Genomic DNA, 23196 nt, shown 5'->3' on the forward strand with positions numbered 1-23196 from the left:
TCACCGACAGTCCTCTGTGCAGGGCCTGCATGGAGGTCGATGAAACACCGACGCACGTACTCCTGGAATGTACGGGCGTAGCAGATCAACGCGAGCGCCATTTAGGATCCCCGACCTCACTCCATGAAGCCCTCGGCAACCTGGGCGGTCTATTTGGCTTCTGGAGCGAGCTTGGATGGCTGGAGTGAAGACTTCGGCGGGGAGGGGCAATGCACGCACAACAGACGGAAACGTTTAAGTGCGGAAACCAGCCCAGAGCGAAGAAAGAAGAAGAAGTTTGGTATTTTTGTTTTTTGTATTTTCATTTTTAACGCTAGTACTTAGATAATCCTAATAATTTCCTACATCCATGTTCAAAAGCAGTCATACATGTACCAGCCAGTATCCATTCCTATTCAACCCTTATTGTTGTACAAATTGCTCCGAGCTTTCACCTGTTCATCGCTTATTTGCAATTTTCGTAGTAACCTTGGCATAATTAACCTAAAAAGGAGTAAGTAGGTTCAAATCTGATCAGTCGTAAAGTGTTGGAGCTATGGAATGGGCTGTATTGCGAGCTCGCGGCGCGTTGATGTGACCACCATGCCCAATGTATGTATTTGAGACACCTCTACCTATCACTACTCATATTATAAACGCGAAAGTATGTTTGTTTGTTGGTTTGTCCTTCAATCACGTCGCAACGGAGCAACGGATCGACATGATTTTTGGATGGGTTGAATATCCATTTAAAGAGATAAATGGACATCTTTGGAGGAGGCCTTTACTGGGGTCCTTACATGAATAATAATAATAATTACCTAACAATACTAACAACTAAATTATAAGTTCAACTAACCAACTAACAAAACATAGATAATTAAAACTATTGTAAAATGTAAGGAATAAAAGGCTTTTTATTTATTTTATATAGTTGAATATATAATATAACTAGCTGATGCTCGCGACTTCGTCCGCGTGGAATTAGGTTTTTAAAAAACCCGTGGGAACTCTTTGATTTTCCGGGATAAAAAATAGCCTATGTCACTCACTCTCCAGTAGGGCGATTGTCTAAAACTAAAAACCTGCATCAATCATCACATCTATGTCACTCTCCAGGTCTTCATCTGTACCCATGCAAAAAATCAAGTCAATCCGTTGCACCGTTGCGACGTGATTGAAGGACAAACCAACAAACAAACACACTTTCGCATTTATAATAAGGGTACTGAGTATGTATATAAAAATACCTGGCTACTTTTTATCTCGGAAAATCAAAGAGTTCCGGGATTAAAAATCTCGTGGGGATTCCTCACCTGGGTAGCTACCTAAGGTTTTTATCAATCACAGAGTTCGTGGCGAGATGCACTCGGTAAAGAAACAGTGCTTGCTGCCCTTGCAAGGTTGGACCAGGACATTGCAAATAGCGAGAAGTTCTATCCGGCGCAGAGGCTGGCGGTTATCTCGGCGGAGCTTGGAAGCATACAACAGGTTAAGGACTAATTTCACCAAGCATTTAACCTCCGTTTAGTGAAACCTATAATGCTGTCTGTACATTTTTGGCAGATGTCATACGCGATTTTCAAAAAGTAGAGAGACTTATAAAGAATTAGATGATGCCCGTGACTTCGTTCGTGTAGATTTGGGTTTTTGAAAATCCCGTGGGAACTCTTTGGTTTTCCGGGATAAAAAGTAGCTTATGTCCTTCCCCGGGATGCATGCTATCTCTGTACCAAATTTCGCCAAAATCGGTTAAACGGTTGGGCCATGAAAGGCTAGCAGACAGACAGACAGACACACTGTCGCATTTATAATATTAGTATGGATGTGAATACCTAAACCATGGTTAATTGCTGGTGAAATTTGACAAAAGTGTAATGGATATCCGTATTCGTATCCGCAACTGCGGAGCATCTATTGCATTTAGACATCCGCTTCGGTGATCGTCCTAACTTCTATGATGACGACCTCCCTGGCGCAGTGGTAAGCGCTGTGGCCTTATTAGTGGGAGGTCCCGGGTTCGATTCCTGGCAGGGATTAGGAATTTAATAATTTCTAAATCTGGTCTGGTCTGGTGGCAGGCTTCGGCCGTGGCTAGTTACCACCCTACCGGCAAAGCCGTGTCGCCAAGCGATTTTGCGTTCCAGTACGATGCCGTTGAGAAACCAAAGGGGCATGGGTTTATTAAAAACTGCCATACCCCTTCCAGGTTAGCCCGCTTCGATCTTAGACTGCATCGTCACTTACCACCAGGTGAGATTGCAGTCAAGGGCTAACTTGTATCTGAATAAAAAAAAAAGATGGTTTGGCTCCACTATCGCGAGCTAAGCTGAAGCTACGAGGTTGTCGAGGTCTGAGAAGGCCTTAACAAATTCAGCTGGATAAATATCCAGCTACCGGGGCATAAAAATCTATTAGGTACCTATACTACCTACCTACTAGGTATTCTTATTTTATAAACATCTCTTTTTTTAGGAAATTAAAGAATTCGAAGAAATTACAATTCCGACAACGAATGCTGAATCTTATTCCAAAACATTGCATCAGGTAATCGATATATCGATGAAAATTGTAATTTTATCGAACAAACAGGTACGGTGTTTTATCTAAGTTCCTCTTTTCAGATGTTTGTAAATTTAGACCTTTACCGACGTCCAATTTTGGCCGCAGAAAATGAAGATTTTGTGGCCAATGTTAACAGAAAGGTAATGTAAAAGATTATTAATTATCTAAGTCAGTCTTTCAGAGACGAATAGGATAGGTAATTTTCTAATTATAAATAATATCTGTCCCGCCTGTACTCACGTGTTTAGTCGACTAGTTTCGAACCCATCCGTGGTCCTTTATCAAGTTCGCGCACGCGCCGCGGTTGTGACTGCGGGCCGCGTACTGTACGTTGCGCACATAAAACGCGCTAACGCTTATCGGTACACTCACTACTATAACCAGCGCTGAACGGTCATCGTGAAATACTACATCTGAAGTCTACCATTTTAGGAAATGCGTAGATTGGAGCTATCTTGGCTTCGAAGCCGAGAAAAGGAATTACAACGAGAGAGGAGACTCCTCCACGCTCAACTCCTGAGAATACGATCTCTTTATTCACAAATGCAACAGCTGTTAGGTAAGTTTGCAGCAATTTTTTCTAATATAGTATCTTGAAAGACCAGTAGCTATGTACCTAATCTTACGTACTGTACCTGTGGTGTAATTTACCTAATTTTGATTATCAATTGAGCAAATTTAGAAATATTATCTAGGTAGATAATATTTCTAAAGCTCTGATCAAGTTTTTCTGGTAGCAGATTTTACTTCCCTATCGGCAAATTTAGAATTTGTTACTAGTAGTGAGTCTTCCAACTTCAATTCAAATCAAATGCTAGCCAATTATGGCAATAGGTAAAAAAATAATAGCCATTTTTTGTACCTACTCTATGAAAAACTGTATGAAAGCTAAATGTTCCTTTGTTCCTAACCTTCAAGTAAAGACTAAAGAGTGATTAGGCATCTTCTAGATCTAGGCAAACGCGCTCCATCTTAGGCAGGTCTGATTGCAGCCAAGCGCTAGTCTATAAATTAAAAAAAATGTATTTTGTATAATATTGAAATGAAAGAAGGTTTTATACAGTAGCCCTATGGAGTGACGACCAACGCCCAGATCCGAATCTAGAAGAGGAATTCGAACGAGCTCATTCGTTGCGCGATGCCCTCGCCAGCATCAGCATGCGATTGAGAGCAGCCGTGGAATACGCACATTCTGGACTTCGGCTACTTGATGATGCACTCCCGGCTTGGAAACTTGCTTCTATGGGAAAGTAAGTTGCTATACAATCCATCAGCTTGCATACACCAAATGTTTGACATAGACGTCCAGAAAGCGCTACCGAACATGGTCCTCCGCCTTTCTAGTTATCCACCCGTTGGACCAAGGAATTAAGAAGGTGGCAGGAAGGGGTGGATGAGGTAAAACTATTTATTTTTCTTTTGTATTCTCAATTCTGTATAAGTAGGTAATAATGTGGAATTTATCGCTTTTCTTCTTTGTATTACAATGAAGGTTGATTCTAGGCCGGAAGTTTTTTTCCAGATCCTTTTCGTTTATTACGTAGGTAGCAGAGACAAAATAACAAACTATGTTATACCAATGGAGGCATACACCTAAGTTTAATCTTAATGCCAGCTCGTAAATGTATTATATATGACGATTAGAAAAGTGTCAACCCCAGTAAACTTAATTTCATTATCAGAATACTTTTGTGTACAGAGACCCCGATTGCATAAAAATCTTTTTTATTTGAGAATATTTATTGTTTCTACATGACCACATTTAGATGTACTAGTAGTTCAGAACGTACTTTCAATCTAATCTTCAAGTAAATCACAGAAGTGGATGGGAGCGGACCACAGCTTGCGGTGATGCATGCAAGCTACTAGTACGCGCGCGGTGTCAAGAGCGTGGTGCTAGAAGAGTCTTGGTGGCATCCGCTGCGCCGAGAGCAGCACGGGCTCTACGATTGGCCTTGGACTACGCTTTCACTGATACCATGCATGATCATAAGTAAGTCAGTCAAACCCATTAATGACCACCATGATGGCTAATATTCCCCTTTCCCTTCCAACTAAGGAGTAGACTACGACAATAGTGCAACGGGTGGGGTTTGAACGGCGACCTTGCAGATTTCAGTCCGCTCCTTCTATGAGTACCCTTCCTTATGATCTCCCATATATGGCCTTCTCGTTCTGAGAGGAGATTCGTGCTCAGGAGTGAGCCGGCGAAGGGTTGATGATGATGATTTGTTGAAAAAACCAACAGTTAACAAAGGATCCCAATGTGCTGGAATAGCGACCGTGCACCAGGAAGAGCACTGTTAGCAAACTCCCACTAGGTGGATACAAGATTAAGACGCAATGAGTCGCTGGATACATTAGGGGATACACGGTCGCGGCACAAAACTGTGGCGTGTGGAAGTCCCTATAAAAACTGACGTTCGACGGCTATTTTATCTAGATTACTAAGATATTTGCTGTTTTAGTAAGGAGCTAAACGATTTAAATACTAAAATGGGATATTAATTCAATAACATATTGTATTTAAATGGTGTTTGTTACAGATATCAAAGAACAACGGAAGTATTTTTGCAATTTAAGGAAGCTCTCGTACAATTAGTGAATTCGATCCATCAGGTAAATATCTATTTGCAATAATAATAATAATGATGATTGATACAAATGTATGTACTTATGTTTATTAAAACTTGTTAAGATCGTTAAATTTATTTCTATTTTACAGGTTCTCCTCAATAATGTAGAAAACTTATCTGTCGCTGAAAAAGAATTAGCAGAAAGCAGAAGAAAACTTCGAGCAGCAAGAGCCAACGATATTGTCAAAAGAGGCCTCGCTGATTTAAAGTATGAATCATCTACTCTGGAACGCTTAAAGGGCACACCTAAAAATACTTGACTGTGTAAAAATCTAACTTATGTGGAGAAGATAAAATTTAGCAGATCTTAAGATGATCTCACCATTGATTTGATCAACTCAGTTCAACCTTTTTTTCTCAGTTAGGTAGTAACCTACCACAGTTCAGTAAGATTGTGATACAAAGGGTAGGTATTCATGATTGATATTGTCTTTGAATTAAGCAATGAAGTTGTTGTATAAATAAAAGTCATTGTTTATATAAAACACAATCAAATTTTATTAAATATCAAATATTGTATTGTCTAACACGATTCCTTAACTATCATGTTTCACATCAATATCATATTATAATGGCATAATAATTATAATACGGTTAATACATTTCAAGGACAAAAGTACAGATGACAGTGAACAGGATAGAATGGTTAAAAATATAGCAAATGTATCACATAATTGTTACGAACTAAAATTTTATAATACAGTTTATAGTACAAGTATAGTAAAAGTTAATAAGAGTTTTCTCAATCCATATTGTCATGAAGGAACAAGATGTAGATAAATATATTAAATACAAAATAGAATTTATAGAAAATATTAATAACAGTCGATAGGCAGATAGCATTTTATGTTTTACAAAATCATCATAGAATGAAATGAATTGACGATGAAATGAAAGATACGAAATAATGAAATCAAGACAAGAATGAAAACATCTTAAATCTTACGAAAGAAGTAAGCACGAAGAACACACTCACATCATAAATACATACTTGACACAATACATGGGCTTAAATGCAAAATCTACGAAAAATGTAATACATGATTATGACCAAATATTACCATGGGGAATATTAGCGCTTAAAATCTATCGTTACATTAATTTTGTGCGCCAAAGCCCTAAGAGTTGTTGATGATACTTGTAAGCGTTGGTATAATATCGACAATGGGCATGAAGTCTACTTCTGATGACGACCTAGTTTCATGAAGACGATTTATATTTAACACTGATATGTTATAAATGATGTGTCACGTCTGTTTTGGTCGCTATTGACTAGTCTTGCAAATCTTATTTAATACAGTTCCTCAGATTATTCTTTCCTTATAACATAAAACTAATTGAAACAAAAATTATAACAGATATAAATAATTAGGACTACTTGTGCATTAAATAGTTTGATTGGCTTAAAAATAGCATTTATTTCATATCAAAATATAATTCTTTGATAAAACTTATTTTTATAGACCGAGATTTTTAAATATTTTAGCAAAATAAAGCTGTTGCTGATCGCAGTAAACACCAAGTTATTACTTAATAAACTGTAGTTTTTGACGAATAAATAAAAGTTAAAATCACCAATTTGGAGTCCCACCCTAACATCATAATACTTTCGACCATCTCTAAGCTAAGTAAGACGAATTCTAAAGCTACTATTGTAGCTAGAGCTAGTAATATTGTCAATCCGTAAAGCCCCATCGAGTTGCGGCTATTATTTTCGCATGAAAATGTCGTAAAAATCGTCTAAATTAGCATATTCATATAAGTACGTCGTAAAAACATGGAAGCACTCATGCGGACAGACTGATCGCTGGCTGTTACATTCACACTACCCAAACACATGTAAGTACTTAAACCGTGTTATTTTAGTGATAAGAACTATTTTCTGATATGATACGGTTATAATTTACAGTTGAGTATTTTAATCGCACAGTGAAATAACACGAAATATTTTTAAAGAAAAAAATGATGTTACACATCGCATAATATCTGGTAATAATAAAATGTATTAAAGTTCAAAATAACTTACTACCCTAAGAATAGATAACAAAAAAAAAACAATTTATGGAATGTAATAATAATAAAACAGGTAACAAAGTCAAAAATCCGTGACGTCGTGTTGAACCTGAAATCTGCGGAATCGCACATTCAGGATAAGCTGTAGCCAATTGTTCAAGTCATAGTTGTCTTAAACTTTGGTAACAGATTTCATTTTCCTACTCCTTAAGCACCTGTCAACAAAATTCAAATAATTTAGAAAACAATGAAATACTTAGGTTTAAAAGTGGCCAAAGATTTTGTTTGGTTTATAACCCACTAGCATATGCTTGCAACTTTGTCTGCGTAAACTACGTTTTCAAACCCGTTTTACTCCCTTAGGGGTTGAATTTTCAAAAATCCTTTCTTAGCGGACGTCTACGTCATAATAGCTACCTGTATGTCAAATTTCAGCCCGATCCGTCCAATAGTTTGAGCTGTGCGTTGATAGATCAGTTAGTCAGCTTTTCCTTTTGATATAAGTATAATAACTTATATGTATTATATAATAACTTATAAGATTTAATAGATACCTGAGTACTCCACGATAAAGCATGAATGCGCCATACAAACTAAGGAAAATAGTTGCTGTCCACACCACTGCCAATACTGAACTTGTTCCCTCTGTCAAAAAACATATTTTTACTAACAAATTAATATGAGAATGCAACATTCAGTCAAATGCTTCACTTAGATCTCAAGAATTAGAGCAGTGTATCATGGTAAAAGTCATGGTAACCGTCGCCGCTGTGGCACCCCAAGGTAGGATTCCGGTCCGTTTATTTAGAGCACAGTTACCATCCATCATCGTCAAGGGCATGATAACAGTCGCAGCTGGGGTAGTCCAAGGCAGAACTCTCGGTTCGTTACGTCAAAGAATAGTTAGTTAATACTCCGTGTTACACTCCACGATTGCCATCGCGGCTGGGGTATCCTAAGTTAGGTTTCTTGGTTCATTAGTTTTGAGCGCAGTTACCAGTTTATCCATCATAGTAAACTGTGACTGTTATGATAACAGTCACAGCTGGGGTAGCCCAAGGTAGGTCTCTCGTTCCGTTAAGTTAGAGCATTGTTATTAATGAATGATCGCGATCGCGGCTGGGATATCTCAAGGTAACCCTTTTTTAAAGATGAATCCCCCTAGTTTAGAGATTAGTTACCAATGTATCCGTCATGGTAGACATCGTGGTCACGATCGCGGCCAAGCCAGGCGCGACGTGGTTTCTCTTCCCTTGGTTCTACGGCGAGCAAGTCGGGAATTTCGTCCGCTTCCCCAGTGCAATTCGCCCATTCAATTGTTATATATCTGTAGAATGTCCAGTTGAATTTATAAAACTTGAAATCTTTAGCTTCACAAACAGAATTCCAAATGAACGAATAGCGCAAAACTGAGCTTTAGGTTAATTCGTTTTGGATTTTCTCATAGAAGGTAAAGGTAAAGGTAAAGGTACATAGAAGAAAATTTAAAAGTTCGACAAATAATACTATGTTAGAAATAAAGTTACACGAGAAAATACAAGGTCGGTTGGAAGACCTTACCCGAAATCGGGTAATTTTACTTGTCTTTATAATTTTTTTTTAAAGATTTAAGGATTAGTTCCACAGTAAAAATCGTTATAATGATATAAACTGGGTTGTAAATTTTAAAACCTTTTTGGTTAGCAGTAGGACCCTCTTTGTGATTTTAGGGAGTTACCTCGAAGAAGTCCTACAAGCTCGTCGCGGAGGGACAAGCAGTTGTCGGGTGCGGGATCTAGCACCGCCACGGCACGGTCCCCAGGAGCCCCACGGTCCAGGCTGGCCTAGTTCCGACTCCTTGCAACCACACTCTGATTCGCATTCTTCGTCTTCCTGTTAATCAAAGCAGAATATTTATAAAGCTTTGCTTAAAAATCATCGATATACCTACCTACATAAGGATAAAGGCAATTGAGAAATTACGTACCTAACTAAATGCTGGAAGCTTGTAACGTGTACGGTTTAAGGTCAAAGAAGAGAAAAAGAGAAGAGGTAGTTTTATAAACCAACAATTTGGAACTTAACAAACCCACTTCCAGCCTTCCTGCTGGAAGGACTTTGACTTTTTTGGTACTTTTTGGGCCTCCCGTCATCACTACCTACTATTGAAAACTCGCTAGGTTGCAATCTAAATATAATTGCAACTAGTCTCTAAACTGAACTTTTTAGTCTAGTCTTCTGAATGGCTAATTCTCATTATTGTGTTAAATCTATACTAATATTACAAATGCGAAAGTGTGTTTATTTGTTTGTTTGTCCTTCCTACACGCCCTAACTAAGCAACCAATCGACTTCATTTTTGGCATTCTCTATGCCAGAAAGAAAATGGCAGCATAGAAAGGATCATAGGCTACTTTTTATGCCGGAAAATCAAAAAGTGTCCACGGGATTTTTAAAAACCTAAATCCACGCGAGCATCAATCAGCTAGTCATATTATAAGATAGCCATGGGCGCAAAAAGTGCAAAAGCCAAAATATACCCATAAGCTTTAATTATGGCATATTCAAGTTACCTGATGATGCAAAGGCGGTGCTACGATACGACCGGGTAAAGCAGATGCACATCGCCAAGGTTCTAGATAAGCCTCGGATGTTGGTTCATCAGTGACGCTGGTGAGCTCGCATCGCGCGTGAGACAGTTTGACGCCCCAACCGCAAGCGTTGTCTGCTTCTTCGCCTGATGATGTCTGAAATGTTTGCAGAAACTTTCTAACTCATTGTAGCCATAAACACAGTTGGAGTTTGTTGTGTGTACTTAATATTATGGATTCACTATCCTCATGGATCATCATCATCATCATAATTAACCCATCACCGGCTCACTACACAGCACAGGTCTCCTTTCAGAGTGAAAAGGGTTTTGGCCAAAGTTTACGCCGGCCAAGTGTGCGGACTGGCATACTTCACACACCTTTGAGAACATTATGGAGAACTCGCAGGCATGCAGGTTTCCTCGCGATGTTTGTCTTCACCGTTAAAGCAAGTGATATTTAATTACTTAAAACAAATAATCCGAAAAGTTAGAGGTGCGTGACCGGGATCGAACCCACGAACCCACGTCCGATTAGGAGGCGGACGTCCGAACCAGTAGGCTATCACAGCTTTCTTCATAGACAGTGGAAGAATATTAATGTCTAATGTTTGTATCAAATCTCCTAATTAAATAATAAATAAATAATAAAAAAAAAATTATAAGGCCTTATGGAAATCGTACAGTAAATTTAAAGAAAAACATTATACTGTACCAATAAAAGCATAAGTACTTGTAGCTGTTTATATTGATAATGTACCTGTACATGGCATCCTAGAAGAGGTCTAGCGACAAGTCGTAGGCAGGGCTCCCGTGGACAAGGTGCGCGCTGTTCCGTCGTCGGGCACGCGCGTCCGGGCCACACTGCCGCTGTCAAATGTTGCCTGAAAATTATTTCTTACTGAGACTCCCATAAATTCTATTAATATTTGTTTCGGAGTAAGTAGTTAATTTAATAGTCATCTGACAATGTTGTCTAATTATTATAAAAGAAAAAGTCGGAAGATAAGAGTGAGGGAGGGTAAAATGGTGAGAGAAGGGTGAAAAGGGGGGAAGACAACGTGACCTAAAATGAAGGAGACAGAAGAATGGAGATAGGGACTAGGGTAAATATGAGACTGAAATTGATAGGATGATGATAGAAGAGACGAAATAAAGTATAAAACCGGAGAGATGGGCAGATAAGGAAAAAGGAAGGGAGAAATTAGGGAGTTAACTAACGAGACTGAGTGGGAAGGGGAAAGAAAAACGGTCAACATTGTTACCTCAAGCGCCGCATGTGCCGCGCAGTAGAGGCATCTCCGCATGAGCAAGCGGAGGCGTCCCAGGCGCCCCACTCGCCCACCTCGCAGTCCACGCCGCACGGCACATAGCACCACGACTCTCGGGCTTCGGACGCTGTTGCGTTCTGTTCATGGAAATAGGCAATACCTAATATTTTATTTATTCATTGTTTGTGATCGTTCAAATTCATTGGGAGCAGTAGCAGGTGCAAAGGAGAGATGATTTCGAGTTTCTACTTGACCAAGTTTCATTTTCTGTAAATACTTAGTACGTCGCAGCGACCATAAATGTTTCTTTATGGTCGCTGCAAAAGTGTTTACTTTAGTCAGCCAGGTCTAGCGTTTCGCCCCGATACCTGCGTAAGAATAACACCACTGGGTATAACTTACGGGACAATAAGAATCATTGACGAAAACTCCGTCGCTTCGAAGGCATCGCACTGATCTCTTTTTGGTCCCTTCTCCACAAGGCGAGCCTCCTGTAAAACATGAAGACGTATCAAAACAAAACAAAAATTATATTGGTTGTATTGTATCGGCCGTCTTGTACAATCCTTTTAACGTAGCAGTTCCCAGAGCCATTCATTGCTGCATATCTCTCTCCCTCTCCGGCAACACTATCTTGTGCTGCATACGAGTATGTCCAGTGATTCCATTGAGCTTGTTCGTCCATCTAGAGGGAAGCGGGTGAGAGAGAGGGGGGGGGGGAAGTTTGTCTACAACCAATCTAACCTAAGGGCTGGCAGTCATCCCAGGGTGCGATGTGCCAGGAGTAGGTATGAGGAGCGCAGGGCTCGGCAGCCACCAGGTGAGGGCACGCCGCACCGCCTTCGTCCGCGGCACGAAGCACCACCCGGGTTCTGTCTCGACGTCCGCCCCATTTTGTCTGAAACAAAAAAAAACTTACTTTTTACGTAGGTACCTACTCAAGATTTCGTTTGTATGGAACGAAAATGATATTATCATTGTTATTGAACTTTAACTCAAAAGTTACATGATCATGAGATTCGTGAGACTATTTCAATGCATAATGCGTACAACATGAGTTCTCATGCGCCATTTTAACTTTGTGTCAACTGTCCTGTCAAAAGTACGATTTTAGTCCTTATTTTAAAGGTGAACCGTACTTTCGACATGACAGTTGACACAGAGTTAAAATGGCGCATGAAAACTCATTTTGTACGGACTATAAAGATGTTTCAAGTCTCGTCTCGTTCGTCTCTCTATCTCCTATCTCGTACTCTAAGTGATTGCTTCCTATGGCAATTTTACAGTTTCAAAGTTCCATCGTATCATACTGACCAGTTCACAAGGACTCCACTCGGACCACGCGCTGACCACGCAGTCGGCGGGGCAGGGCGCGCGGCAGGTGGCCTCGCGGGACGGCGCGGGTCCTGCCCCCGAGGCTTCACATGTCGTGTCTTCTAGCTCATTGGCGTCTGCGTCTATGCACCTACGTAAATTGTGTATTTTTAAGAAATACCAAGGTGCTAAAATAAAAAAAAAGATGACTGTATATCAGCGCTTGGCACACAAAAAACGCAACTATCAACAGAAAAGGTGTTGTCACGTTATATGGGAAATTTCAGGTTATCAGAGCGAAAGTCCCTTTATTGGAAATAAAGTAAGTTTTTGAACTTTTTATGGAAAATAGTACACTAAAGGGAAGTTATTCAAGATTCCCCAATCATCAGTTTTAGTTCCAACACCAATCACAAGCATAGAGACAAGGGTAAAATGGCACGAATTATTTTATGGTTTGATGGTGAACATTACCAGTAAAGCACAACTTCTTAAACTGTTCTTTCCGTTTACAAAATTGAACTTAAGAGACGCATTTTTTTGAGAGAGCACTTAAATATTCAAGCTAACTTACGTGACAGTTCTGTTAATGATCGCTCGTCCACACAGCGCGCGGCGAGGAGTGCACACTGTCCACTCGCTGAGAGACCAGCGCGGCTCTGGCACCAGACACGTTGAGCGCTGTAACGTCGCCCCACACTCCCGACCGCCTGCTGAGCCCTCTTCTATAACTTCCCTGCAAGAACAAATCTTTATTCAGTCAAAACACCAAAAAACAAACAAGGATAGCCCCTGGGCGACCAAGGAGCTTATTGGGCTTGTTGGATCTTCTTTGTCGTTACGCTCTTGACAGCGATCGTGGTCGTCACTGCAGTGCTGTGGCACGTGCCACTATGTGTCTCCATTCCTCTCTGATGGCTGCCTTCTTTGTACACTCATGTAAGGAAACGTCTATACTAACCCTCACTTGTCCTGTTCATCTCATTGGATAGCTTGCTCTTATTTAAAAAATTGTTCTCCTCTCAACAGTGGTCTACTTGCTGGAAATTAGTCTCTTTTGGTTTGGGTTGTGTTTAATAGATTCTTACCTGGTACGGAACCTGAAGGCCGCTCTGGAGCCAGGTTCCGCGGCACAGGGTCCCCAAGCAGCCCACGCACCAACTGCACAGTCCCTCGCACAGTGGACAGTGCAAGTGCCTCGGAGAAGAGATCCAAATTCTTCGTCGTACGTGAACCCATCAGTGACTGCTTCACGGACGCGACGGGGTCCTTAGAGATTGTAACGATTATTATATAAATGCCAAGAAGTTTAATACTAATATTACCTCTGTTAATTTCGGACTGAATTGAAAATTGGCTCTTAAATGTACAGCTGTAGTATCTACTATATAAAATTTCTTTCTAAAAAATTTCAACGACAAGTGGTGATATTAATTCACTCAGGACTTTATGCCGCAAAAATTTAACAAAATGCATACAAAATAACATTCAACCAACTTTTCCAGAGCATGGGTCTCAGTGGATTACTGTCCTATCTAATACTACGTATAAACCAAATCTCTGTTCATATAAATTCACTCACGACTTTTAAGTTACTTTCTATTTTTTGCATCTGTCATATTAATTATCATCAATACCCAATATGTATGTAAGTAGGTGATTTCCTACCAGTAAGAGGATGGTATTTTTTGCAGACATCCATAGGCACGTCGCGACCTCCGACCAAGCATCGAGCTGCTCTTAACGACCTGCCTTCACCGCATTCGATCCTAAAAAAAATCAATGGAGGATTTTAATTTTCCATTTTAAATACGTAACTTACACATCAAGAAACCTTCATAATAATTACCCTGGTGGAAGGATGCAGTCAGAATCGGCTGGTAAAAGTTCAAGCGAAACGTTTTTACAAATGCATGATGGTATATCGGGGTCGGAGGCGTCCAGATATCTGAAAAATATATATTTTAAGAATGAATTATTTGGAAGGTGTGAGCTTGCACAAACGACTGGACACATTTTGCCTCAAAAATTTTGCTGGCCTAGACTGGAATGGAGACTTCACACACCTAGGAGAACATTATGGAGAACTCTTAGACATGCAGGTTTCATTACGATGTTTTCCTTCAGCCAACGGTGCAAGAAAGCGATATTTTGTTGCTTAAAATGCAAATAACTCCGAAGAGTTAGAAGTCGCCTGGGATCGACTACGGGCCTCCCGAATAGGAGTCCGACGTCGTAACCACTAGGCTATCACCAAATCATTCATCAAGATTAGCTTACTTCAAGGTATCTGCGCAGATGACGTCACAGGTAGGAGGCGGCAGGACGTCACAGGTGACCGTGCACGGAGCCACGCTCGGCGGCACCAGCTGCCCCGCGCACGCCCCCGCCTCCACGCGGTGCGAGTCCGACCCGCACCAAATGCCTGTGGGAACGAATTATGATCGGTTATCATCGAAGTATACTCGGTTGATCATGTGACAGCTGCCCGCTGAGTAACTCTGAGCTTCTCTATGAGACTCAAAGGTAGCAAACACACCAAATAAGTAGGTAACTTACTTCTAATCCTATAGCCGACACCACAATGTTGTCCTGGTGGCAGTCTGCAAGTGCTCCATTCGCCAGCAACCCATGTCGCGTCGCGGGCGCGACACGATCGTGCGACTGGACAGTCGCGCGACTCTTGCAACGGGCCACAGTTTGGACCGCCATGCACTGTCCGGACTCGTACTTGCTTGCCTGGATCTGTATACAGGTATACTTGGAATAAATCAATATAATATCAGTGAAGTCACCCATATGAGTGCAGGAAACCTTTAACTAAAACTTTACAATAATTATCTTGGAAGTCAATAACACCAGCAAATTATCCTTTTATTTTATGCCATACTTTGGCAAGCGAAAAGAAAGAGGGCATAACGTTCTCCCTGTTATTTCTTCTTCTCTTCAGCTTTAATCTTGAAGCCTACGTACAAGGGCCTCCTTGTACGGAAGCACCAGGCACCAGGACATTCTGACGCCAAATGACCCCAAATAAAAAGGGGCAAAGGCAAGGAAAAGAAGAAGAAGAAGACTTACCACAAGTATTGGGACACGGTGACCACGGCATCCAGGCTTCGACTCTACATCCGCGCCGACATCTCACAGTGCAGGCGCGTCGAGATGCCGGCCGACGGAGGGGAGCGCATCTGATAATGGAAACGGTCAAAAGCTTAGAAATCACGTCATTACCACCTTCTGATGTCCCACCGTCAGCTCAAGGCCTCTTCTATCACCGCTATTACACACATCCAAAATTTATTCTGAGAGATGACGAATGATGAATGAAAACGTTTTCATTCATTGCGTTTCTCTGCATCGTATTCCTCATTGCTGGGGGGTCGTAACCACTTTCCACTATAATTATAGGGGCTTTCTTGGAATAATAATTGTTAAGTTTGGAGGCGAAAAGGTTAATACTCGTTTTAACACGGCTAATATTGTTTAAAAAATATTGGAATTAGTACCCTTATTATAAATGAGAAAGCGTGTTTGTTTGTTAGTTTGTTAGTTTTCTCTCTTTTTTTTCTTTGGTTTTTCCTTCAATCACGTCGCAACGACGCAACGGATCGACGTGATTTTTTGCATGGGTGACATGCAATGAACTTTGTCATGTCACTGTTGAATGAACATGTCACTTAAAGACATGGAGAGTGACATAGGCTATTTTTAATCCCGGAAAATCAAAGAGTTCCCCCGGGATTTTAAAAACCTAAATCCATGCGAACGAAGTCGCGGGCATCAGCTAGTAATTTTATAAAACGAATTGTTGCTTAAAATTGACTTACAAAGCTTCACGCACGACGTCCGCGTTGTTCTGAACACACATTACGTCTCTATTCATTTCCCCTTCTTCAATACACGGCTCTTCATCGTCGCTTTCATTAAATGTTTCACTATCCTAAAGGAGAAACAAAGTTATTAGGTACAGAATTTCTAAGGAATAGAATATAGAGATCCCCTGAAATATTTTTTTAACTTGGTACGTACGGGAGTAGAGAGGTATCGTTTCAGACCTTATTATTTAAAGTCTCATCGTCCGCGATCGGTGGCATCGGTGTTGAAAATAAGTTTTTGAAGTGAAACTTTGTTGCGTGGTGTGGTTGTGTTTGTTGAACTTTGGAATGAAGATTGTGGATCTATATGGCGAAAAGGGAAAAAAATAACAATACACAATATAATTTTATTATACAAATAAATACATATTGTTCGACAGCTTTGCTTCTGTCGGATTTTTCCTGACATCTCACGGCTTTTCTTTTTGGGTCTCCTGGGGACATTAAATAAGGTCTGGTCTCCTGGGGACATTAAATAAGGTCTTTTACGTTTGTCTTACCAGTAAGTCCGTGTAATTGGTGACGGGCATGTAGTCCTGTCGTCGCCTCTCACACGGCCCCCACGGCGTCGCCAGCCATGAGTAAGTGGCACAAGCGTGAGTGTTGCACGTCTCGTTCTGTAGAAGTTGGTCTTCCGATGGGCAGGGCCAGCCATCTGTTGAAATGTTTACAACTAGCTTATTCCCGCGACTTCATCAGCGTGGACTACACAAATGTTAAACTCCTGTTTTACCCCTTTAGGGAATTTTCTTAACGTATGTCTACGTCATAATAGTTTAGCCAAATTTCAGCCCGATCCGTCCAGTAGTTTGAGCTGTGCGTTGATGGATCAGTCAGTCAGTTAGTCAGTTTTCCTTTTACACTATATTGATAGATGTTAGACTTCCTTAGTTGACTTTGTTGGAAGCAGATGGTGGAAAAAATGGTACCTATGATTGATTCGTCGCGGGATTCTATGTAACAGCCTGAACGGAACGTTTCTGTTGTTAGTTTTTTTAGTGTGAGTCCAGGAGGACACTGCCTTGTCATTTTTTTGGCGTTACATACACGAAACGGGTTAAGAATCCCAGATATCTGATTTTTTCCCAAGAAATTGGATATTTTAATAGAAGATCATCATCAACATAGGTCTCTTGTAGGGACTTCCACACGCCACGATCTTGCGCCGTCTGAATCCAATGGCTCCCTGCGACTCGTCTGATGTCGTCCGTCTACCTAGTGGGGGTAGTAGAAGATAGTCCCTAAAAATAAAAAGAACTCACTCGGTGCAGCATGAGCAAGTATATGCCTTCGCCTAGTCCTAGTAGGCCTGGAATGGCCGGGAGCGACGCAGGGCGCGGAGCACGGGGACCAAGTGCCCCAGGACGACACCACGCAGTCGCCTGCGCATGCGATGCGACACTTTTCACTTCTCGCTGGAGCCCCGTTGCCGCACCACGCACGCTGTGCTTCTTTCTAAAAAATATAGAAACACTGTGACTAGTTCCCTTGTACACAAACTCTAAACGAAATAAACTAAATTAACAGGTCTAAATCTAGTGCTGTCCTTTTCCGCAAGCAATTTATGAAAGGGATAGCAATAGATTTAGACGTGCCATTTTAGTTTCGTTTAGAGATTGTGTACAAGAGAATCGACCCCATTATTTTGTTATTCAGGTAATCTATCTTTTGTTTTTATAAATTCTAAGGTTTTCACTGCATGTTACAATGCAAGAATTAAAACTGCTTTTAAAACAGTTTAAGCGTGAATAATATAAGAAACCACCGAGTTAAGAGCTGAGCTGCATCATCGACTTTAATAGAAACTTTACCCTAAATATCGTAGTTCCTGTTCCCGACTTTTGCACTAATTCTCCATCAAAACCAAAGTTCTGTCACATTTTTTATGATGATGATGTCGATGCCGTTTTTAATAAAATAAGTACGAGTGACTTCGCTGTTCCATTCATTCATTTCTGGCTCGGAAAATATTGCAAGTCCTGGATTAATACTACTGTACTTCTACTTACTCCATCATGTCCTATGCAACGGAGTTCTCTTGTTCGCCTGCCTGGTCCGCAAGTGGTATGAGGTTGATTGAGCACGCAAGGCCCCCAAGACAAGGCTTTCCAGGCTGCGCAGCGGGGTGTAGTGCAGGTGCGCTTCTCTTCCAGAGGAGGACAAGGCGCTCCTCCCCCAGAGGCAGCGGCTGTGACGCGACGACGGCGGACGCTATAACCTGCATAAAGGACATCATCTGAATGATACCAGCACTCTTTCATGCTTAGTACAAAACTAGCTAGCATCTGATTTATTTGGAGAGGATCACTAAAGTAATTAAAGTTTAATTTAATCAGATAAAATCTTTAGCAAAAAAAGGTGAAATTACGAGCAGTGGGCTCGTTTAATAGGGACGTTTGTACCTGTAGTTGTTAATTGTTGCACTGGAAACAGAGGGCACCCGTCCGTTGGTTGACATGCTCCCCAGTCGCTCCACTGGCCAACTTCACAATCACGAGGACAAGGCACCTGATAAACAACAAATGTTTTTTCAGGATTTTCAGTCCGAAGTCGTAATAGAACTATTTGTATGGTAGCTTATGACATATGGCGTAGATTAGGATCGGATGAGTGCGTGATCGCTCTTTGTTGGAATCTTTAAACTAGCTTGATTAGAAACAAGCTTGGGAATTAATTAATTTCTAAAAATTAACTAAACCAGGCGACTCTTTTAGACTCTCTGGTTTACCAAATTAGCATACTCTTCCTTACCTCACAAGGCTGAACCAACGTAGGCATCTGCGCATGAGCACATTGAGCTGGATGTAACGCTCGTCCGTCAGCTCGCACGCACGTCGCTTCACGTCTCTGCACGCCGCCACCGCAGCTTGATTCGGTGTCTTTATCAATTTCGTCGGATTCGTCATCTTCGTCGTAGATTGCGTCGTTATCATCAGCATCGTCGTCGTCATCATCAGCTGTTGGTATTTTAAATTAATATAATGGACGATATCTAATCTTTTGACCATTTTAGCTTTGAGTAATTTCCATATTTTTCCAAAGACTGAATTAGCTGTGAAAAATCTTCTGGTTTATTAATGAGCACCTTTATCAGACGTGTTCCTTACTCGAAAGCGTTCAATAGGCAATAGCTTCATCTGAAAATTCCGTCAATCATGAGTCAGGATGGAGCATAGAATCCCGATGATAGTCATGCAAACATCAGTCATTGCATAAGACGGTATGTGGGCTTCCCCACCAGTCACATCAGTGACTGGTGCAAAACTGACAGCAACATCTATCGTCTATTAGATGCTTAGATAAAGGAGTAGATATTATATAGACCGTAGACGAAGAGAGAGAATTCTTTAATGTTTTCCACTGATGTTTTCATTTTGCTCTGACTGGTTTTAAAGTTCATCAAGGATTTAATGGATCAATAAGTAAAGTCACTCACAAGGTGCAGCCGTAGCGGGTTGCTCGACAGCAACTCGGCAAGGGCCCCAGGGTCCAGGTGTCCAATGGGCACTGGCTTCCAAAACAGCCGGCCGTACTTCTTCTACCACTTCGCATTCCTTGCCCCCACCTGTACGAAAGAAGGTAAACTTACCAAATTAGCAATGGTAACATAGTTCAATCCACGAAGACGCGCCTCATTATTTTTCGTGCAGGGAAACCACGGGTGCGGGGAATGATCTTTGCCTAATTTATCTTCTTGTGCGAGTGCCCACATCGCTGATCGGTGCGCTACGACTTACGATAGAACTCACAATCTAACAGTACATAGCACATTTGCATTGTTACCGATTGGGACATAGATTGGGGCGCGTCATCATGGATTGAACTATCAATTTTATCATGATTGATTCATTGACTATTCAACTCATGTTCGGATAAAAGCTCCAAACTCTACGAAATCTGGTATATTGGATTGGCAATACCTTGTGGCAATCTCCGTAGACGTCGAGTTCGCACGAGCGCTCCGTCGGAGCGAGGTCTCCATGGCAACCACTCCGCTAAGGAACAGTCTTCCTTCATTACACAGACTCGTGTCGTGCCGACATTAGCTATGGCTATTCCGCAATACCTGTTGAAATATAGATTTCTTATGAGGAACAGATTTACGTTGACTGCGTACGTTGGCACTCTTATGTGGTCGACATCCAATAAAAATCCATCGAATTATCTACTCGTAGGTACAATACGTTTCTGCTATGAACCGCTAAGGTGTGGAATGCTGTTCTGGCGTCCGTGTTTCCTACCAAGTATCCATAACTTGTACCTTGAAGGCAAAAGTGAGCATCTTCTGGGCAAGCGCGCCTCCTCCTAGGCACCTAGATCTCATCATTGCTTTTTTATGTTTAAAAAAAGATCGCAAAAGATCGTAGTAGGTTCAAGTCAAGGGTTAGGGTACCCCTAATCCAGTCCCAGATGGGATGGCAATAGGTTGAGATTATGATAATTTAGACAGTCAAATATATTTTTCATTGCTGAGGGACCCCATGACCTGTTTAAAGGTTTTCTTGGGATAGCTCAAAGTATTAAGTGTTTGATAATTAGGTTTTAAAAAGCTGACTTTTGATGATCTAATAACCAACAGCTAAATTACAGTTCAAGTTTAAAAAAAAACTTGTTGCAACCAACTCGGTTACAAAGTAAAGTCAAAGCGTAATCAATTGCAGCGAGTGCAACTAGGAAGTATAATAGAAAAGCAGACAACCGGAAGGAAGTGGAAAGTGTTGTTAAACAAACAATATCTCAAAACTGCTAATATAAACTCGAGGCTTAAGCACACTCAGTGGGAATTGACAGGGTAACAAGTTGCGAAGCAATTGTTGGTTCACTTTTAAGCTGCAAAGTAGGTCAGAATTACATGAGTAGAGCGCTGTACCATTTTTAGCAGCTTAGCGATTTAATGTGGAAATGTAGCAAACATTTTTCGTAATAAAAATCTTATTAAAGAAATAAGAATTTAGAAGAGATCTAAATCCGTACTAATATATACCTTTACCTACCTAAATACAAAATTATTATAAATAGTAAATAAATACCCATCCGTTTAAACGATTTTGATTAAATTTGGTATGTAGTATGAAATGCAAGCTTCAGTTTGTTCCGGAAAATCAGATCACGGATCTTTTAAAAAACCTTAACCCAAGTCGCGGGTATCATCTACTTGATACAGAGATGGATTGCGTCCTGGAGATGCACTTTTATATCGGAAAATCAAAGAGTTCCCTAGGGATTTTTAAATATATTTTGATAATTTTAATCGGAGGAAGCATTATTACCTACCACTACAAGTGCACGGTGTCCAAAACAATTTATTTATTTATTTACAGGAATTGTCCAGGTACAGTTTTATTATATTATGTATAGTACGTGACAGGTTGAAATGGCAATCGGTGATCTCTGCGCGGGTGTGCGGGGCGACCCCGGCCTTATACCCCGATTTCAATCTCAACCTGTCGCGGACTTACCTATATGTAGGTACCTATATTATATAAGTAGATAGATTAGCTTTTCAGTAATTAACGAACGTCATAAGAAGAGTTAGATGAGGTCAAGATCTTTCAAAGTAGGCAGCAAAACTTTTTCAGCAAAATTAATACTTTCAAGAAAATCCAAATATAGGCAAGACGATATTTATTATTGTAATAAAAGAAACTGAGACATAAACTAGACGTGATGCTATAAAATACCGACGATTTTCCTCGTAAAAGTGTGACGTTATTAGAGATAGAGCTTTAAAGTGGATAGAAGCGGCAATCGATCAATAGTGTGCGACAATATGTCCTAGTTTAGAACGAGGTATCATAAAAATGCTCGATGCGAAGGAACTTATCTACTTAGTCAAAGTTTCAGGATGAATATTAAACTGTCTTTGCATTGGGTAACTTTGCAAGTTTAAGGTAACTGCTTAAACTAGGAACCTTTAAAGAATACTAGAAATATTCTATAAAATAAAATACTTGTTTAAATGAACAAGAATGCAAAGCTTTTTTTTCAATTAAAAGAAAAAAGTATAGGTACGTTGAAATACATTAGTATAGGTACCTATAATTTATATATATCAATTATTATATTATAAATGCGAAACTGTGTTTGTCTGTCATCTGCCTGCCGGTCTGTTTGTACTACTATTATATTATTGTACTAATTTATCTAGGCCCATCAGCTGTTTAACCGATCTTGATTAAAGTTACAGAGTTAGCTTGTATCTTGACGGACATTCTCTCTTTGACTTTTACCGGAAAGTCAAAGAGTTCCCGCATAATTCTTAAAAACCTAAATCCAAGCGGTAAGTTACGGGCATTATCTAGTGGGTACCTACTTCATATTCACGAAAAATTAGTTTCATGATAAATCATAATTTACTTAGAATAGATGGGTATCTACTTACTGTAACTTAGTCTAACTTATACAATAAATCTAGTGTAGACTGAGTTTCGCTTCCAAGTTCTAACAGCTCAATCTCAACTAACTACCCTGTAGGAGTTTTAGGTACAATTCGGAAACTTCTGAAAATTAAATTTTCCAAAACGTGTAGTTTAGCTTATGGTGGTCAAAACTGATAGGGGCTGATTCTCTTGTACACAATCTCTAAACTAAACTTAATTAACAGGTCTAAATCTAGTGTTATCCGTTTCTGCAAGCAACACTATGAAAGGGATAGCAATAGATTTAGACGTGTCATTTTAGTTTAGTTTAGAGATTGTGTACAACGGAATTAGCCACAATTATCAGTCTTGTAAAATAAACTTTAGACTTTGGTAAAGTTTTATTTATCATCATCATGATGATCAATCCATAGCCTCACTGCAGAGCACGGGTCTCCTCTCAGTATGAGAAGGGTTAGTAAGTAAGGTAGGTTTTATTAGCACGTTTTAATTTTAATTTAGATTTTTATAATTAGGTATCTGGTCAAACCTCATTAAAAATCAAAGGTATCATACATAAATTATGTTGGTGCGATCAATAAATAAACTAACAGA

General features: G+C 40.3%; 2 protein-coding genes across 2 annotated transcripts in view; one reads left to right on the forward strand and one right to left on the reverse strand.

The window, feature by feature from the left end:
• Positions 1-504: 504 nt before the first annotated feature.
• synr (sayonara) lies at positions 505-5522 on the forward strand. Its single transcript, XM_069502482.1, has 9 exons — positions 505-591; positions 1330-1470; positions 2455-2526; positions 2604-2684; positions 2977-3103; positions 3608-3794; positions 4364-4537; positions 5091-5163; positions 5270-5522. Exons 1-9 carry the CDS (start codon positions 541-543, stop codon positions 5438-5440), a joined length of 1077 nt encoding a protein of 358 aa, XP_069358583.1. The 5' UTR covers positions 505-540; the 3' UTR covers positions 5441-5522.
• Positions 5523-5651: 129 nt separating this feature from the next.
• The window catches only part of LOC117987614 (thrombospondin type-1 domain-containing protein 7A-like), an 88499-nt gene continuing 70954 nt past the window's right edge, over positions 5652-23196 (reverse strand). Inside the window, exons 5-29 of the mRNA XM_034974649.2 lie at positions 20143-20288; positions 19659-19787; positions 18974-19179; positions 18625-18730; positions 18232-18440; positions 17485-17677; positions 16723-16877; positions 16175-16287; positions 15426-15535; positions 14907-15092; positions 14628-14772; positions 14197-14295; positions 14016-14116; positions 13436-13616; positions 12922-13083; positions 12348-12498; positions 11778-11931; positions 11436-11524; positions 11028-11170; positions 10523-10646; positions 9746-9919; positions 8911-9065; positions 8375-8520; positions 7748-7838; positions 5652-7408 (exon numbers count right to left, since the gene is read on the reverse strand). Of these exons, the coding sequence (XP_034830540.1) occupies positions 7366-7408; positions 7748-7838; positions 8375-8520; positions 8911-9065; positions 9746-9919; positions 10523-10646; positions 11028-11170; positions 11436-11524; positions 11778-11931; positions 12348-12498; positions 12922-13083; positions 13436-13616; positions 14016-14116; positions 14197-14295; positions 14628-14772; positions 14907-15092; positions 15426-15535; positions 16175-16287; positions 16723-16877; positions 17485-17677; positions 18232-18440; positions 18625-18730; positions 18974-19179; positions 19659-19787; positions 20143-20288 (3511 nt within the window). The 3' untranslated portion in view covers positions 5652-7365. The remainder of the gene's footprint in view (positions 7409-7747; positions 7839-8374; positions 8521-8910; positions 9066-9745; positions 9920-10522; positions 10647-11027; positions 11171-11435; positions 11525-11777; positions 11932-12347; positions 12499-12921; positions 13084-13435; positions 13617-14015; positions 14117-14196; positions 14296-14627; positions 14773-14906; positions 15093-15425; positions 15536-16174; positions 16288-16722; positions 16878-17484; positions 17678-18231; positions 18441-18624; positions 18731-18973; positions 19180-19658; positions 19788-20142; positions 20289-23196) is intronic.

The sequence above is a fragment of the Maniola hyperantus genome, chromosome 13 (genome assembly GCF_902806685.2).
Source record: "Maniola hyperantus chromosome 13, iAphHyp1.2, whole genome shotgun sequence".
In the NCBI taxonomy this organism is placed as follows: domain Eukaryota; kingdom Metazoa; phylum Arthropoda; class Insecta; order Lepidoptera; family Nymphalidae; genus Maniola; species Maniola hyperantus.

What these genes read in the sequence shown, in the direction of transcription:
- synr (XM_069502482.1), top strand. Translation starts at nt 541, where the DNA reads ATGGGCTGTATTGCGAGCTCGCGGCGCGTTGATGTGACCACCATGCCC. An exon ending in AGCTTGGAAGCATACAACAG is followed by an intron (nt 1,471 to 2,454) that starts GTTAAGGACTAA and finishes CTCTTTTTTTAG; the next exon opens with GAAATTAAAGAATTCGAAGA. An exon ending in GATACCATGCATGATCATAA is followed by an intron (nt 4,538 to 5,090) that starts GTAAGTCAGTCA and finishes TGTTTGTTACAG; the next exon opens with ATATCAAAGAACAACGGAAG.